We start from the raw sequence: 18,432 nt of genomic DNA, 5'->3' as shown, positions 1-18,432 counted from the left end.
ACAATAGTATTTTAAAGCTCCCAAATTATTAATGGAATCTGAATGGGAAAATTTTTGTCCAATATTTGAGGAGTCATTGTCTCAGGATCACGATCGAACACTTAGAATCTGCAGTTCAGGAATGAAATAGGAAAGCTGTTACCTGAAAATGGTTGTAGAGAAAATACTAGAATTTATCATTAACAAATTGGTAACAACATACATAGATGTTATTATGGTGTTGATGAAAAAGACATGTTTGGCAAATCTGTTTCTTTGAAATTGTAACCAGTGAAAGCAATGGATAGGGTTTATTTGAACTTTCAGGAGATCTTCAATAAGGTGGCACACAAGAGATTATGAAACAATTAGATGTGTGAGATTAAGGATAATGTACTGACATGGATTCAAAGCTGAAAGCAGAGAGAAAGATCGAATGGATAATTTTTGGGCTGGATGACTATGTCTGATAAGATGCAACAGGGAACCAAAGCTGTAACTGGTCCTGGTCTATTTTAGTAACCAAGATACATTTGCTGATGATGTGTGGTTGTGTGGGTTTTGTGAAGAATGTAAGTTAAATGAATAGATGTAGGAATGGCAGATGGAATGTAATATGGAAGAGTTGGAGATCAAGCACTTTGGTAGAAAACATAGAAGATCAGAGTATTTTATCAATGGAGAGAGATTAAAGAGTGTTCATTTTCATTGGGCCATGTGTATCTTTGTGTAGAAATCACTGAAAGTTAATATGTAGGAACACCAAGCAATTAAGGAATCAAGTGGTATATTGGTCTTCCACGCAAGAAGATCTGAATACAAGAGTTAAGAGGTTTTGGAAAATCAAAAATAATTGCAAATACTGGAAATTAGAAATTAGGAAAACAAACACAGATGTTCATGAAAACACCCAGCTGATCATGAAGCGACTGTGGAAAGAGAAATAGAGTTTATACTTTAGGTCAAAAAGCCATTCAACTTAATGTTAGACCCTTCACCAAAGGAAGTCTTACTGGAATTATACAGGGGCCTGGGACAAACAGAACATTGTAGGCAGACCTTCATTTGGTCTCCCTGCCTCAGGATGGATGAATTTTTGATAGTGAAATAATGTTTCATGGGATGGGATTTTTTTTTTTTGGTTCATGAGATGAAGTACACTAGGCCTATAATGTCTTGCATTTTGAGGCACAGGAGATGAACTCACTGAAGCATACACGTTTCTACTGAAGTTGACAAGGTAGATGCAGGGGTACCTTTTCCCTGGTACGTCTGTCTAGAACCAGAAATCTAAGTGGTTGGACATGTAGAATTCAAGTGAGAAGAAATCTCTTCACCTAGAGGACAATAAATCTTTGGAATTCTCTACCCAAGAGATAGGTGGATGCTCAGTTGCCAAATATATTTAAGACACCATTTGATAGATATTTGGATATTAAGGGAATTGAGACTACAGGAAAGTAGAGCTGAGGAAGTGATCCTTAATCTAATTGAACAGTGGAGCAAGCAAAAGGGACCTATCAACTCTTTTCTGCCTCTTTTTCTTGTGTTCTTATATGTTAAGCCTTTTATTCCAATGAGGTAACTGATAGCTATGACACCCTAAATGAGCCATGAGTTGAGTGAGTAATTTTTGGAGATCTATGCTCAGGAAACTCTCTTCGTGTTTGATTTTCAGCTTGATGTCTGGACTGGCTGCTTTAGATGCAAAAGCTTCAAGTCGATTGGGTCTCATCACAATTGCCTACTATCTTTGGACCACATTTGTGGCTGTTGTTATTGGAATAATTATGGTGTCCATCATCCATCCTGGTGGTGCAGCCCAGAAGGAGAACACTGAGGACAGTGGAAAGCCAATCATGAGCTCTGCTGATGCTTTGTTGGATCTGATACGGTACGTGGAGCATTGTCTCAGATTTCACTGTTTTCTTAAAACATTTGGCCCATTGCTCCAATGCTAGGACTCAGAATAATTCCATCAATTACATTCCCTACTTATTTCCCTGTTCTCTTCTAAATGCCCCTCAACTTCACCCTGATTCTTTGTCACCCACCACTACTGGGGACAATTTACGGTAGCCAGTTAATCTACAAACCATGAACGTGGGAGAAGATTGGTGCATCTGTTCCTAGTGAAATATGAAACCACCACACAGATGATGTCTGAGGTCAGGAACAAGCCATGTCATTGGAGTTCTGAGGCAGCAGCATTACCTGCTCCACCAGTATAATGCTTCAGTTCTTCTTTTCATTGAAGAAATTGTACATTTGCAAAGTTATTTACAAGTTCAGTTCAATTTATAAGTTGAGAAGGTTTTCAACACATATATAATGCCACAAAGCTGATCTTTATAATAATAAACATATTAGTCTTTTATAAGGTTTCTGTGTGTCTACAATAGTTCAATGGTAATTTTTCCTGCAGATGCAGAGCCAGAATTAGATAATATGATTCTTTTTAATTTAAATGATGTAATGTGCCATTCAAGATGGCGCTGGTGATATATGGTGACATTTTTCACGCAGCTCACAAAACTACTAGATAATCCTATTAGATATATTACTTCTGGACTGTGATCACTGCAATCTGCAGTCTGTAATTTTCCTTTAAGGAGTGTGCTTTTGAACCATCTAAATGAGCTAACAATTTTACAATCTCCTGGAAGGATTCAGTGAACTTGACTCTCAAGAATGCAGATATTTTCATCACCGAAGCAGCCATCGCTATGGTGACAGTCTGGGGCACATCAGACTTCAGACCAGATTAAGGCATCAAGGCTTGAGAGCAGGAAAGGAACAGATGTTTAGCTCCCAGTCCGCGCCAATTAAAGAGCCGAGCCAGATTAAAACATCAAGATTCGAGAGCGGAAATGGCCCAAGAGTGGAAAACAAATCAATATCCAGCCTCCATTAAAGCATCAAGCCAGATTAAAGTGTTGGGGAACAAGAAAGGTAAAAAAAACAATGTTCTTCTCCTTGCCAGCCAAGATCCCTCACCATAGCCCGTCCCGTCTGCCTGCATTGACCTGTCTCCCTCTCTTCTTGCAGGAGGTACAGGAGCCTTGGGTCCCAGGCTGCCAGGTTCATGAGCAGTTATTGCCCTGGGGTCATTGGGCTCCTGGACAGGCTTCATTCGCCTCAGCGCTGAACTGACTCTGCAGCTGTGGGCTCACTTTCGGGACTCTGCAGTTCATGTTCAATGTGTTATTTGTTTACATTTTTTATTGTTCTTTTTTTCACACATTAGATATTTGTCAGTCTTTGCTGTGTGTGTTTTTTTGCTGATTCTATTGTGTTTCTTTGCTTTGTGAGTTCCTGCAAGAAGATGAATCTCAAGGTTGTATGTGATAGATGTACTTTGATAATCAATGTACTTTGAACTTTTAATGAATTAATTTATCTTGTGTCTTCCCTGTCAAATCTAAGCTTGTCCACTGAGTGGAGCAATTGCACTCCCCTGAAGGAATGTGTTGGTGAAGATAAAATTATCAAGTCTACTGAGGACAACTGCTCCATATGTGATGGCATTGAGTCATATAAAACATTAAGGGTGAATCATAAGAGATTCTACGGATGCTGGAAATCCAGAGCAACAAACACAAAATGCTGGAGGAACTCAGCAAGTCAGGCACTAACAATGGAAATGAGTGAACAAGTCATGTTTCAGGCCAAGATCCTTCATCAGGACAAGGAAGACCTTAATTCCTGGCCTAAATTATTCTAATTATTCTCACCTAGATTATCATATGATGCAATATAATAGACTTAAAGCAATGCATCTTTAATAAAGGATTAATATAAAGAATCTTTAATGTAATTGTTGGACAGAAATTTGAAAATTCAAATACCTTACTATTCTCTTGACTTGTGTTATTATTTAAAACTTTAAAATTCCTTAAAGCTGAGGCATTAGGGGATGCCAGAAAGGATGACTTGTTGGCCATTGCTAAACAGCTGGGATTTGTTACGGTAAAACTGGCTATGAGAAAGGCAGAGATCCAGAGGGGAATAGCTGAGCATTATGTATCTACGAATGTGTTTAAAGAGGTGGTGTTACAATTGCTTCCTGAAAGGAAACCTGCTGAGCATCAGTTACAGCTGGAACAAATAAGGTTAGAGACACTTAAATTAGAGGACAGAGAAAGACAATGGCAATTTGAAGCTGCAGAAAAGGACAGACAAAGACAGTTTGAGGCTGTGGAAGCAGACAAAAAAAGCAAATTTGAACTAGAAAGGTTAGAGAAGCTACAGCAAGGTGGTTCAGTGTTTGACTCTGGTGATAGGTTTGTTGCTAGTTGGGAAGTTAAATTGGTCTCTCCGTTTCATGAAGCTAAGGTTGATAAATACTTTCAGCATTTTGAGAAAAAGCTCAGAGCCTATGGTGGCCCAGGGAAGGTTGGCCTCTCCTGTTACAGAATGTAATTAAGGGTAAGGCTCAGCAGGCTTATTCTGCCCTGTCAGTTGATGAGGCAAGAGGCCACACGTTCAAATCCTGGACGAGCCCCCAATTTATGTTACGCACCAGCAGCAATAGATCACAATTGAGTCAGGTTTTAATGTTAAATCCACTATCTTTATTAGCATCTACTCAAAATACAGAAAGAAAAAAAACAAACAAAATAAAGAGAAGTTAACGGTGTTATGCATGTGTGGCTCCCAAACTGTCAGGCTTAGGAATAGTTCTTAAAAGTCTTAAGATGGCAAACTAGAAAGGTTCAGTAATCCAGGGAATAAATGAGGGGAGAGATTTGTAAATCCACATTAAAATGTAGTGAGGAGGCGATCATGAAAAATCCCACAGGTTCCACAGTGGGAAAAATGAAGTAACAGTCGCCGAAGATCTTTTCCGTCGAGTCATTCTGAAATCCACGTAGAAATCCCACAAGGTGACAGTTACAGAATATCCCTTTGCACAAGTGCTTACCACATAGCACACCTGAAGCCAGGTAAGGGTTAACAAAAGTGATTGCTACAGGACACTCCAACAAAATTCATGTATGGATCATACGAAGTGACAGTCACACATCCAATGTGCACCGTATGCCATTTATCAACCCAATTCTTTGGACATGGGAAAGTATCAGACTTTACCCATATGATAATGAGCTGTTCCTTCCTGCAGTCCAAAGCTTCCACACTCTCTCTCTCTATACTGAAAGTCCCAGCAGTCTGTCACAACTTGTTATACTGATGTCATAGTCCTGCCTTGTTTAAGCATTTTAAAGTGAGACCCACAGTACAAAACCATGGTCATGTAACAGTGGGTAGTGTGAAAGTGTGGTGAATAATCATATCTTTCAAATATTTCTCCGTCTTATTGTAAGACAGTTAAGATAACCATTCAAACTTAGATATAAATTTAACTTAGTTAAATAAGCAAACCATTATTTGAAGCATTTTGTAAAAAAAATGTATAAAAGCTGAAAGATTAGTTTTTATTTCTCTCAGTTAGGCCTATCTATTTTAACCTTTGAAATCTTTTTAAGTTTCCAGCTCGAACATTGCACTTTAAAAAGTTAGTTAAATTAGTTCAGGCAAATGGCAACAAACAGATAAAATTATACTCTAGCTATGCTTAAGCCAAAAGTAAATTTGAACCTAATCACATTCTTCACACTTAATTTTTTTAAATGTCTTACTCTGCCTAAATTATGAACTTTTAAAACATAATTTTCGATGGGGAGAGCAACTTGAAATCATTGTCAACAATTGATCTATAACCTACTTTTTGGAGATGAATGGCAGATTTAGGTCATTTTAGGTCAATATTTCCCCCAAATAGGTTACCAACTCACAATGTCAGCTATTTGAATGAAGTAACAACAGTTCATTTACTAATGTGATCAGACTTCAATGCTGGACAGAATGATGAATGGAGCACACACAAAATGCTGGAGGAACTCAACAACCCAGGCAGCTTATATGGAAAAAAGTAAACAATCGATATTTCAGGCTGAGATCCTTCATCGGGACTGATCGTGTTGTTTTGGATTTCTAGCATCTGCAGATCTTCAGATGTTTCTGAATGATGAATGTTTGATTTCTCAGCTGGCTACAAAGGCTCCATGCAAAATGAGCTGTAGGAGTTTTAACTGAGTTCTTAATAATTTTGCATTAAACACTGCCCATCATGAGAAGCAAAATTTCAAGACATCATAAGAATGGTTTGATTCTGGAAGGAACTTTACATGCCATATTTGCCCTTTTGTTTCACTATTTGTAATATTATGATTATTTTGTGATTGTGGATTGTATCTTTTAAAACCAATTTAGTAACTATTTACATCTTTAATTATGTATTTATCAGCCAAATAGATTATCTCCATAGCCAGTCCATTGTAGTTTCCTAACGTTCCTTTTTCCGATGTAGAGGAACAGAAGTATCATGTCTATAGATCCCTCAAAGTTCATTCAACTTCACTCAACTTCACTTGCCCCGTCTTTGAAATGTTCCCACAACCAATGGATTCACTTTCAAGGACTCTTCATCTTATGTTCTCAATATTTATTGCTTATTTATTTGTTATTATTATTTCTTTCTTTTTCTATTTGCACAGTTTGTTGTCTTTCACATACTGGTTGAACTTCCAAGTTGGTGCAGTCTTTCATTGATTCTGTTATGATTTTTATTATGAAGAGTTATCAAGTAAGCCCACAAGAAAATGGATCTCAGGATTGTATATGGTGACATATATGTACTTTGAAAATATGTTTATTTTGAACTTTGAAAGTTCCTGCTCAGAATTCTTGATCATGTGGAGGAACAGAGGTATTTGGGAATCAATGTCTATAGATCCCTCAATGTTGCCACTCGTTGATAGGGTTGTTAAGAAGGCATATCATTTGTTGGTCCTTATTAGTCTGGGGATTATGTTCAAGAGTCACAGGGTAATGTTGCAGTTTTACAAGACCCCGGTTAGACCATGCTTAGAGTATTGTGTTCAGTTCTGGTCACCACTTTTTGGGAAGGATGTGGAAGTTTTAGAAAAAGTGTAAAGAAAATTTCCTAGGATAGTGCATGGAATAAAGAGCAAGTTTATGAGAAAAGGTTGAGCAAGCTAGGGGTTTTCTCTTTGAAGCAAAGGAGGATGAGAGGTGACTTTATAGAGGTGTATATGATGATAAGAGGCATTGACGGAGTGAGCAGCCAGCATATTTTTCTCAGGGTGGTAATAGCTAACGTGAAAGAGTATAATTTTAAGGTGATTGGAGGAAGGAATGCGGGGGGTGGGGGGGAGGGATATCAGAAGTATTTTTTTCACACAGAGTGGGCTAGGTTCATGGAATTCACTATTGGGGTGGTGGTAGAGGCAGATACTTCAGTGACATTTAAGAAAGGCAGATGGATGAAAAAAAAATGGAGGACTATGTGGGAGAAATGGTCTGGATTGATTCTGGAGTAGAATAAAAGGTTGGCACAGCACTATAGGCTGAAGCACTTATACTGTGATGCATGGCTCTATGTTCCATGTTACAAAAATTACCCAGTTATGCTAAATTGAAAATACACTTGTTGAAGCACGTTAAAAATATCTTTAAAACTTCAGTGACTGAATTCATTGGAATTTATCTACAATTTTGCTGTCCATATTTCAAGATCCACAAATGTAACTTGTACATCAAAACATATCACAACTAATATTTGGTTTTTATGGACTGCATTGCAGTCACATTGTTATTTTCACAGGTTAACTAAAATCTGAATAAAGTAGTCGTGAGAGGTGACATCTCAACCTTATAGTTCTTCTAAGTTCTCACTTGCACACCTAAATGAAATTCAAAAAACCCATGGGTTTTTGATGGGTGTTATGCCTCTAAAGTAAGATGTATATCTTATCTGTTTGAATATTTCTTGGCTAGAAATTTGCATGCATAGTGCAAGCTTGTGAGGCTGAGGAGGGGAAAGATAGGATCAGCCATGATTGAATGGCAGAGCAGACTTGATGGGACAAAAGGCCTAATTCTGCTCTTATGTCTTATAGCCTTATGGTCTGATGTGGAGCACCAGTGAATTGTCTCCGGAATCTGCTTTGCTAATTGTAATTCACTACCTTGAATGTGTGCGGTGGGCATACACATGGACACTTGCCAGAGGCATACAGTGATAGTAAATAGCACTTAATGTTTATTTTGCTGTTATTGGGCAAAATGCCTGTGTATGTATGAGGCCCATCAATGTCGCCACCTACCACACCAAACCACATCTTCTAGATTGTTGGGTGCTGCTGCTTTGGTGTTATTGGCTCTGGGGATTCTGCAGCATCCATTACTTTGCAGTGAGGACTACCATTAAGTAATCATCTTGCTGCACAATCCCACCTCAGCCTCTTCACTAAGGTTCTAAAGGTTCCCAATATGAATACTGACCTCTCTTCCCCACTGCCTCCGCCTCATCTATCAGGGCCTTGGTCTTGCCCAGCTGGCTTTCTGTGTCTTGCTCGCTTCCGCTTTCACCCTATAATCCCTCTTTGCAATGCTCATCCCTTGACACCTTGCATAGAACTAGTTGGATCTGCCACCAGGTGCCAATTTTTTGCACCCTTTCAAGCAATGTAGAAATTTCTATCGTCTCTGTAACAATCATAATATCATACTTATTAAAGCTCTCATCTTTCTACCTCCTCCTTCACTTCACTCAAAATTCCCCTGCTTCATAATTTCATGCATGTCAGCCTGTATGTTACAGGCCCAGTGTGAATCCTCTAAACGCTGATATGTCCGTGCATTCTCTTTAGGAGTGTAGAAACATAACATAAGAAAGAGGAGCAGGAATAGGCTAACTGGCCCGTTGAGCCTGTTCTGCCATTCAATAATATCATGGCTGATCTGGTGAACAGTGATCTATTGAAAGTGAACAGAAAGAATCAGAACATGACAAAGCTGTATCCTTTCCTGACTGACCAGAGTAATTAATTAAATATTTTGCATTAGATATTTATGATTAAATATGTATGAAAAACTAATTATTTTTTCAGATGTGAATAACAATGATCAAGACCATTTCAGGTGAATGTGTTTAGTTTAAAGCCTACTAAAAATTCTGGACAGCTGTAAAATACAGATTTATTTAAGGGATTGATGTGGATCAAAAATAGTGGTCAACAACACAGATTATGCTGAAGCAAGCTACTAACCATTTGATCCATTCAGCTTTATCACCACAATCTGAAAATGGCCTAAATTGTACCAAAAACAAAAAGAAAAATAGGCATCTGTTAATCTTGAGAGACCATGGATTTGTGCCTTGGAAGGTTTCCAGGGCGCAGGCCTGGGCAGGGTTGTATGGAAGACCAGCAGTTGCCCATGCTGCAAGTCTCCCCTCTCCATGACACTGATGTTGTCCAGGGGAAGGGCAAGGGCTGATACAGCTTGGCACCGGTGTAGTCGCAGAGCAATGTGGGGTACCAGAGGAGAGAGGAGAGTTGTAGAGGGAAGAAGGAATGGGAGGAAAATGGAGGCTCTGAAGAACCAAGAGGTGACAGTGGAGCCTGAGAGACCTGGGGTGGGAAAGTGGTTTGCTGCCCATATCACACCTAATATTAAATTAGTACAGCATAGGAACACTCCCTTTGGCCCATGATGTGATGCTGAACTAGTTGAACAGTAATTACAAATGAGAAAATCTGCAGATGCTGAAAATCTGAGCAACACACACAAAATGTTAGAGGAACTCAGCAGACCAAAAAGCGTTTATGGAAAAAAGTATAGTCAACGTTTCAGGCCGAGACCCTAAACTAGTCTGTTCTGCTTACACAAAGTTCATATATTCATGCCTCTATCTAAAAGCCTCTTAAATGCCTCCTTCATAATTGCCTTCACTGATAGTCCTGACCGCAGTCTTTCTGCATACCTCCTTTGAACTGAACCTCTCTCATTTATATGCATGCCCTCTGGTAGAACATAGAAAAGTGTGACACAGGAACAGGCCATTTGCTAATAATGTTGTGCCGAAGCAGCTAAAAAGCAAATCAAAAACACCCAAACACCAACCCCCCCACCCCTACTTACACCATGTCCATATCCCTTCATCTTTCTTACATCCATGTGCTTATCCAAACGTCTCTTAAAAGCCTCTAATATATTTACCTCTACCACCATACCAGGCAGTGCATTCCATCATCAATTACTCTTTGAGTAAAAAACCTAGCCTTCACAACCCTCTTGAAACTACCCTCTCTGAACTTCAATGCATGCCCTGGGAAACAGAAACTCTGTCCACTCTATCTATGCCTCCCATCATCTTGTAAACCTCTATCAGGTCTCTCCTCAGCTTCTGGCACCCTGGAGAAAACAACTCAAGTTTATTCAGCCTCTCATGATAGCACATGCCCTCGAAACCAGGAAGCATCCTAGTAAACCTCTACTGCACCCTCTCATCCTTCAACATCCTTTTTAAAGTTGGGTGACAAGAACTGTACACAATACTCCAGCTGCAGCCTAACCAGAGTTTTATAATATTGCAACATAACCTTCTGACTTTTGAACTCAATGCCTCGATTAATGAAAGCAAGCATTCCAGAAGCTTCTTAACCACTGTATCAATCTGTGTAGCCACTTTCAAGGAGCTATGAACTTGGATCCCAAGATCTCTGTGCAAATGTGATATATATAAATGACCTGGATGAAAATGTAGATCTCTGCAATCTCCTCCATTTCTGTTCCTTTGTGAATTCCCAACTTTAGTTGTTTCACCAACTGTTGCCAAGCTTTCAGCGATTCCAAGCTCCATAATTCATACTGGCTGCATCAGCGTCTGGTATGGGGTGGGGGATGGTGGGAGAGCTACTGTACAGGATTGAAGTAAGTGGCAGAAAATTGTAAACTAAGTCATCTCCATCATGGGCACTAGCCTCCATAGACTCAAAATGGCACCGTCCATCGTTAAGGGCCCCATCACCCAGGACATGCCCTCTTCTCATTGCTGCTATCAGGAAGAAGATCCACATTCACTGATTCAGAAACAGCTTCTTCCCCTCTGCCATCTGATTACTGAATAGACATTGAACCCAAGAACACTACCTCACCACTTTTCTATTCTTTTGTACTACTTATTTAATTTATCTATATACACACACACACATATATGCTTATTGTAGTTCACGTTTTTTTCTTCTATTATTATGTATTGTATTTTACTGCTGCTGCAAAGTTAACAAATTTCATAACATTTGTCGGTGATATTAAACCTGATTCTGATTCTCATTCTAATACCTCTTTCTTCTTCCAATGTGATACTCTAAAAAGCCTTCCTCTTTGAACAAGATTTGGTCAAATGAGCTACAATGTGACTGTGTCAAATTTTATTTGGTAATCCTGATTAGAGGTGGTATTCCTGATCTGCTGTCGAAACCATTTTGAATCTTTGCTGTTCTGAATTATATGCCTTTATATTTCATGAAATTGGAGAATGATAAATTTTGTGTTACAATACATATTTATCAGAGATCAACCTCCACACTGGGCCAGTTAATACATTGTCCAGTATGACACTGAGTCATGGGAGGGTCTCTGTTCATTTCATGGCCTGGTTTAGTTAGTGGTGACACCAAATTACCTCAGCCCAGGAAAGGAAGAGGACAATAGTCCAGGTTCTATTTATTATTAGTATTCAGCTGAGTTTAGAGACCTGTTAATTCACCATTTCATAAACAAATAGATCACTGGAATGAAATTCTGGAGAACATTTAAAGTATCTAGAAGACGGCTGAATGTAAATTATAACTTTTCATATCTGAGAACTGGAGGAATTTTATTGCTGGACATATCAATAAAAGGATAATGAATTAATGTTACTCATTAATTTAACAACAGTCCTTTTAAAACAATTATTATGTGTTAATTAAAAGCAAAATCCAAGGTTAATAATCAGCACAGCCAGAACTGTAATCATTTCAATATCTAACATTTTAAGTTTTAGTATATCTTTATTAGATATAAATTTACGGCTCAATGGTCAATTCCTAAATAATTAAATATGAGCAATTCTACCATTATTAAGTATCATTATCTACATCAAGAGAGGACAAGTGATATACCCTCTCTTGTCTCAGTAAATCAGAATGGTCCACTGTTTCATGGAACTTAATTTGTTGAGATTTCCAAGAAATTATGTTGGAGAACTGACTGACCTGGGTGTGAGCTCATTGATTTCCATGGGTGGGAGAGTGCTATGATAGAAAGGGAAGATAAATTGCTTAAAAATACAGTTCAGTCTGACATTTTTAATTATTTATAATCACAATTATCTTAGATTTTTAAAACTTTACGTTTAAGAAATTATTTGCTTAATTTTCAACAAGAGTGGGATATGTCAGGCATTTAAAAATACTCATTGCTTCATTCACTGACAAAATTGGAGCCAGGTGTTGCCCACTGTTAAAGCCACTGGGAGTTTTTGGGCAGATGGACTTACATAGTGTACTATTGGAACCTCTGTCATTGAAGGAACTCAAGATGCTTCAGGCCTGCAAATTAGACTTTCTGCATGTGATGAAAGTAAATTCATGTGTTACATTACTAGGATCAGTAATTCCAGGGCCTGGCCCAACCAAATTCTCATCCAAATAATTGTGAATATCAGTACTAACATTCTTCATTTGACAACTTTAATGAATTGGTAAAAGCTTTGAATCTTCTATCCCCTGATTTCCCTTGTTATGGTAACTGTTCATTGGGATTTACTGCAACTATAATTGAAACATACTTTATGTTGCTACCGCCTACTAATGCTAAGTATCTTTATTTTTGTTTTTTTTTGCTCTGAAAGGAACATGTTCCCATCTAATCTCATTCAAGCTACATTTCAACAGGTGAGTCGTTCTGCTATGCAGTTTTCATTTGTGAAGTGTTAGAAAAGACTAGAATGATAATAATTCAAAATGTCAAAGAACAACTCCATAACTGAATGGAGTATAAAAGGAAATAGTAGATGCTAAAGCACAGATTTGTTAATGGAAGGGAAGTTGAGATGAAGCACTTCAAAAGGTTTCCAGATGAGGCTGCTGTTAGAATGCAGGAAATATGAGTCAGTTTGTGCATTGTACTCCTCCAGAAGTTGACCTAATCAGGTTATCTGGCTTTCGGGATGTTCTTTGATGAATAACTCTTGGTCAGATGTCAGGGATAGCTCTTTGCTCACAAGATCTCTTACTTCCAAGTGAAAGAGTAAACGGGGGAGGACGACATGAAGCCATACCATCATTTAAAAGGTAATGTTTTGTAAGAGGGCAGCACAAGAAAGAGAAACACGTTTGATTTTATGAATTACATTGAATACAAAAATAAAGTAGTGATATCAGCTTTTGCAAATTACAGGCTGAGTCTCAGTCGGTATATTATGTACAGTCTGGGCATCATAATTGGGATTTGCAACAACATCTTGATGAAATTAGAGACACCTTGTATCAGATAATGCCCAGGAGTGAGATAATTATGTTCAAAACAGTGGAGGTATTCAGATGATTTCAAAATTCTGGGGTGTTTTGATTGAATGGACATAGAGAAACTATGCCCTCTAAACAATGGGTTAGTAGTTAGATTATAAACCCATCTGTTCCCACTGAAATTACCAAATGAACTAAAAAGGAAATAAGAAATGTGTTTCACATAGAGAATTGTTAAGAATGGAAATGCATTGCCTGGTGGTAGGTAGCACCAGGCATAGTGGGCGTCTTTATTCAATTACTTAATATCTCCAAAACAGAGTAAAGAGAAAGTTAAAAAATCTAATTGCAGTTCTAATCAAGAAAAATAAAAAAAAGTCAAGTTAAATGTCAACCAACAGTAATGATCACCCCTGAACTGTCATTGTTCATTAAAGAGTTTACAATGGTTCAGGAGATTCTAATCCAGTCATAAAAGATTCCCCTACATTTGAAGTCCTAGATCACAGATGCTTTGTGATGTTGTATCCAACATTAATTAGCATGTTAAGGACAAAATGGGAAAAAAAAGTAAATTTGGCTCATTTGAATGAAGTTTCATTTTAATTTGTTGTTCATGCTGGAGTAGTTGGACATAAATAAGTGGAAAAAAATAAAATAAATAAACATGTGGATTTGATTTTAGAGAATTGCTCATGGAGAGAACTGAAATCTTCTTATTTCACAGTATCGAACCAAGATCATCCCAATAGTCATCTCAGTCAAAGTGCCAGGATATGAAGCTGCCAAGAGAATGCCTTTAATCTATGGAATTCAGAGTGATAATGATTCTGAAATAATTCACAACATTTCCTTGGAAATCACCCCAGCTCCAGAGATCATCTACCAAACAGGGCCGGGATCAAGTGAGGGGATGAATGTTCTTGGTATTGTTATATTCTCAGCAACAATGGGTAAGCTTGCTGAAAACTGTATTTTCTATTAAATGTACTAATAAAAACATTTAGTGTCATGGAGAAGTACAGGCCCTTTGGCCCATCTAGTCCATGCTGAAACTATTTAAACTGCTTATTCCTAACGAGCTGCACCTAGAGGGTTAAATTTTTATCTTTAACTTTTTGATACTATTTCTTCATTGAAGTCTCTTTTTAACTGTATGAGAAGAATAACAACATATGACAAACAGATCATACTCTATTGCTCATTCAACCAGACCTTTATTGTCAAGGTAGAGTAGGTGAGGAAGCTGTTCAAGAAACAAAATACCAAGACGGCTTCTGGCCCTAGCTTTGCCTCCCTGCTATCCTTAAACACTGTGCTATCCAGCTGTTTACAGTCTTCACAGACACTTTCAATCAGTCTCTCAAACTATGCACTATTTCAGAAGATTTCAAGAAATCTGTTCTTATTCCATTCCCCAAAACATCAAGGATCTCTAGACTCAATGACTACAGGACAGTTGCTTTCACATTAATCATAATGAAGAATTTTGAAAGATTGATCATGTCGTGTCTAAAATCCAGATTCCAAAGATGTCTAAATGCATAGTAGTTCATCTACAGAGTCAATGGCCCTGTAGATGATACAATTAGCATTGGTCTTGGCTTGATATTATAGCACCTTGACTCCCCTGATAGATGTCAGAATTCTCTTTGTTGATTTCAGCCCAACCTTCAATTCCATCATTCCTGAGTTTCTGCAAGAGAATTCTCCAAGCTTAAGGTACCGATCCCATTTGCAGGTGGATCACAAACCTCCTCTCTGACGGGAGGCAGTACGCAAGCACACCTCCACATTCCACTTACTCAGCATTCGTGCACCATAGGGGTGTGTTCTATCCCCTCTCCTATTTGCTCTGTACACAATGACTGCATTTTCAGTGATCCATCAGTTAAACAGATAAGTCTGCAGATGTCACCACTGGCATTGAACTAATTACTAGAGGTGACAAATCCAAGTACCATCGAAAGATAAGCAAGCTTGTGTCCAGGTTCAATCACAACAACTCAGAACTGAATGATCTCAATACCGTAAAGATGCATATCACCTTCAGGAGACATATGTCTCCCCTTCACCCATTCATCACCAACAAATCAACAGTTCACACCATTGTAACATTCAGGTTCCTGGACATCATTATTTTATAGTACCTCATGTGGGAAAATCATACCTCCTTCACTAACAGAAAGGCTCGGGAGAGGGTGCACTTCTTGCAGCAGTTGGTACACTTCCATCTTCCCAAGAACATCCTGGTGTGATTCTACACTGCTGTCATTGAGAGCATCCTCACATCAGCCGGTGGCTGCAGTTTACCCTCACTGCAGGACTTGGATGTGCCCAGGACAAAGAACGAGACAGGAAAAATCATTGCAGAAACTACACACCCAGCAAGCTGCCTTTTCCAAAGCTCTCTTCTGGAATGTGCTTCAGGGCTATTAAAGGAAAAACTTCATGCCGTCCTTTTCCTCCCGCCAATTAACCTGATCAACCATTCCAGTAGCCGTCATTGCACTGCGCTGTAGACATTTTAAACTACATATGGAAACATAGAAAACCTACAGCACTATACAGGCCCTTTGGCCCACAAAGCTGTGCCGAACCTGTCTTTGCCTTAGAAATTATCTAGGGTTACCCATAGCCCTCTATTTTTCTATGCTCCATGTAACTATCCAGGAGTCTCTTAAAAGACCCTATCGTATCCACCTCCACAACCATTGTCGGCAGCCCATTCCACGCACTCACCATTCTCTGCGTAAAAACTTATCCCTGACATCACCTCTGTACCTACCTCCAAGCACCTTAAAACTATGCCCTCTCATGCGAGCCATTTCAGCCCTGGAAAAAAGCCTCTGACTATACACATGATCAATCCCTCTCGTGATCTTGTACACCTCTTATCAGGTCACCTCTCATCCTCTGTTGCTCCAAGGAGAAAAGGCCGAGTTCACTCAACCTATTCTTATAAGGGATGCTTTCCAATCCAGGCAACATCCTTGTAAATCTCCTCTGCACCCTTTCAATGGTTTCCACATCCTTTCTGTAGTGCGGTGACCAGAACTGAGCACAGTACTCCAAGTGGGGTCTGATCAGGGTCCTGTATAGCTGCAAAGTTACCTCCTAATTGATGAAAACCAATGCATCGTATGCCTTCTTAACCACAGAGTCAACTTGCGCAGCAGCTTTGAGTGTCCTATGAACTCAGACCTCAAGATCCATCTGATCCTCCACACAGCCAAGAGTCTAACCATTAATACTATATTCTACCATCATATTTGACCTACCAAAATAAACCACCTTACACTTACCTGGGTTGAACTCTATCTGCCACTTCTCAGCCCAGTTTTGCATCCTATCAATGTCCAACTGTAACCTCTGACAACCCTTCACACTATCCCCAACACCCCCAATCTTTGTGTCATCAGCAAATTTGCTAACATCCCTCCACTTCCTCATCCAACTCATTTATAAGAATCAGGAAGAGTAAGGGTCCCAGAGCGGATCCCTAAGGCACACCACTGATCACTGGCCTCCATGCAGAATATGACACAATATAACCACTCTTTGCCTTCTGTGGGCAAGCCAGTTCTGGATCCACAAAGCAAGGTCCCCTTGGATCCCATGTCTCCTTAATTTCTCAATAAGCCTTGCATTGATTACCTTATCAAATGCCTTGCTGAAGTCCATATACACTACATCTACTGCTCTATCTTCATTAATGTGATTAGTCACATCTTGATAAATTTCAATCAGGCTCATAAAGCACGACCTGCCTTTGACAAGGCCATGCTGACTATTCCTAATAATATTATGCCTCTCCAAATGTTCCTAAGTGCTGCCTCTCAGAATCTTTTCCATCAAGTTACCAACCACTGAAGTAAGACTCACAGGTCTATAATTTCCTGAGCTATCTCTATTCCCTTTCTTGAATAAGGGAACAACATCTGCAAATTTCGTAAGCTCTTCTTTTCTTCTTGATTAGATTCACAACTGACTTTGTACATCACGGTTCTTGTACCCTACCATCTTTTTCCTGTCTCATTGGAATGTAACTATGCAGAACACTATGCAAATATCCCCTGAACATATGCCACATTTCTGTCATACATTTCCCTGAGAACATCTGTTCCCAATTTATGCTTCCAAGTTCCTGCCTGATAGCTTCATATTCCCCTTACTCCAATTAAACACTTTCCTAACTTGTCTGTTCCTATCCCTTTCCAATGCTATGGTAAAGGAGATAGAATTGTGATCATTATCACCAAAATGCTCTCCCACTGAGAAACCTGACACCTGACCAGGTTCCTTTCCAAATGCCAGATCAAGTACAGCCTCTCCTCTTGTAGGTTTATCTACATGTTGTGTCAGGAAACCTTCCTGAACACACCTAACAAACTCCACCCCATCTAAGCCCCTTGCTCTAGGAAGATGCCAATCAATATTTGGGAAATTAAATCTCCCACCACGACAACCCTATTGCACCTTTCCAGAATCTGTCTCCCTATCTGCTCCTCAACGTCCCTGTTACTATTGGGTGGTCTATAAAAATACCTAGTATTGACCCCTTCTTGTTCCTAATTTCCACCCACAGAGACTCCGTAGACAATCCCTCCATGACTTCTTCCTTTTTTGCAGCCGTGACACTATCTCTGATCAATAGTGTCACACCTCCCACCTCTTTTGCCTCCCTCCCTGTCCCTTTTGAAACATCTAAAGCCTGGCACTCGAAATAACCATTCCTGCCCATGAGCCATCCGAGTCTCTGTAATGGCCACAACATCATAACTCCAAGCACTGATAATGTTCATATTGTAAATACATGGTGGAGTTTATGTATTTATGCACAGTTTATTTACTTTAACCTCTAATTTCATTTTTTATTCATTACAAATTTTGAATGTTGTTTTCAGTTGCATGTCTCATGCTGATTAACACACCACAGCAAATTCTTAATACTTGTTTACATCATACACTGGGGTGCTCTCTTCAGTTACCTGAAGAGCCTTTGGCCAGGAGCAGATGTTGTCAGGTGGTGCCCAGCCTCCATAAAGTGTTTCAATCCCTAACCACTCTG

General features: G+C 39.1%; 1 protein-coding gene across 2 annotated transcripts in view; it reads left to right on the top strand.

The window, feature by feature from the left end:
• Nucleotides 1-18,432, top strand: part of slc1a7a (solute carrier family 1 member 7a) — an 88,452-nt gene that overhangs the window by 31,798 nt on the left and 38,222 nt on the right. For both annotated transcript variants that reach the window (XM_059984330.1, XM_059984331.1), the window contains 3 exons: nt 1,658-1,873; nt 12,746-12,788; nt 14,089-14,314. In XM_059984330.1, the coding sequence (XP_059840313.1) occupies nt 1,658-1,873; nt 12,746-12,788; nt 14,089-14,314 (485 nt within the window). The remainder of the gene's footprint in view (nt 1-1,657; nt 1,874-12,745; nt 12,789-14,088; nt 14,315-18,432) is intronic.

Source organism: Hypanus sabinus, chromosome 11, assembly GCF_030144855.1.
Source record: "Hypanus sabinus isolate sHypSab1 chromosome 11, sHypSab1.hap1, whole genome shotgun sequence".
In the NCBI taxonomy this organism is placed as follows: Eukaryota; Metazoa; Chordata; class Chondrichthyes; order Myliobatiformes; family Dasyatidae; genus Hypanus; species Hypanus sabinus.
The sequence above is the reverse complement of the archived record's forward strand: the minus strand, read 5'-3'. Positions and strand labels throughout refer to the sequence as shown.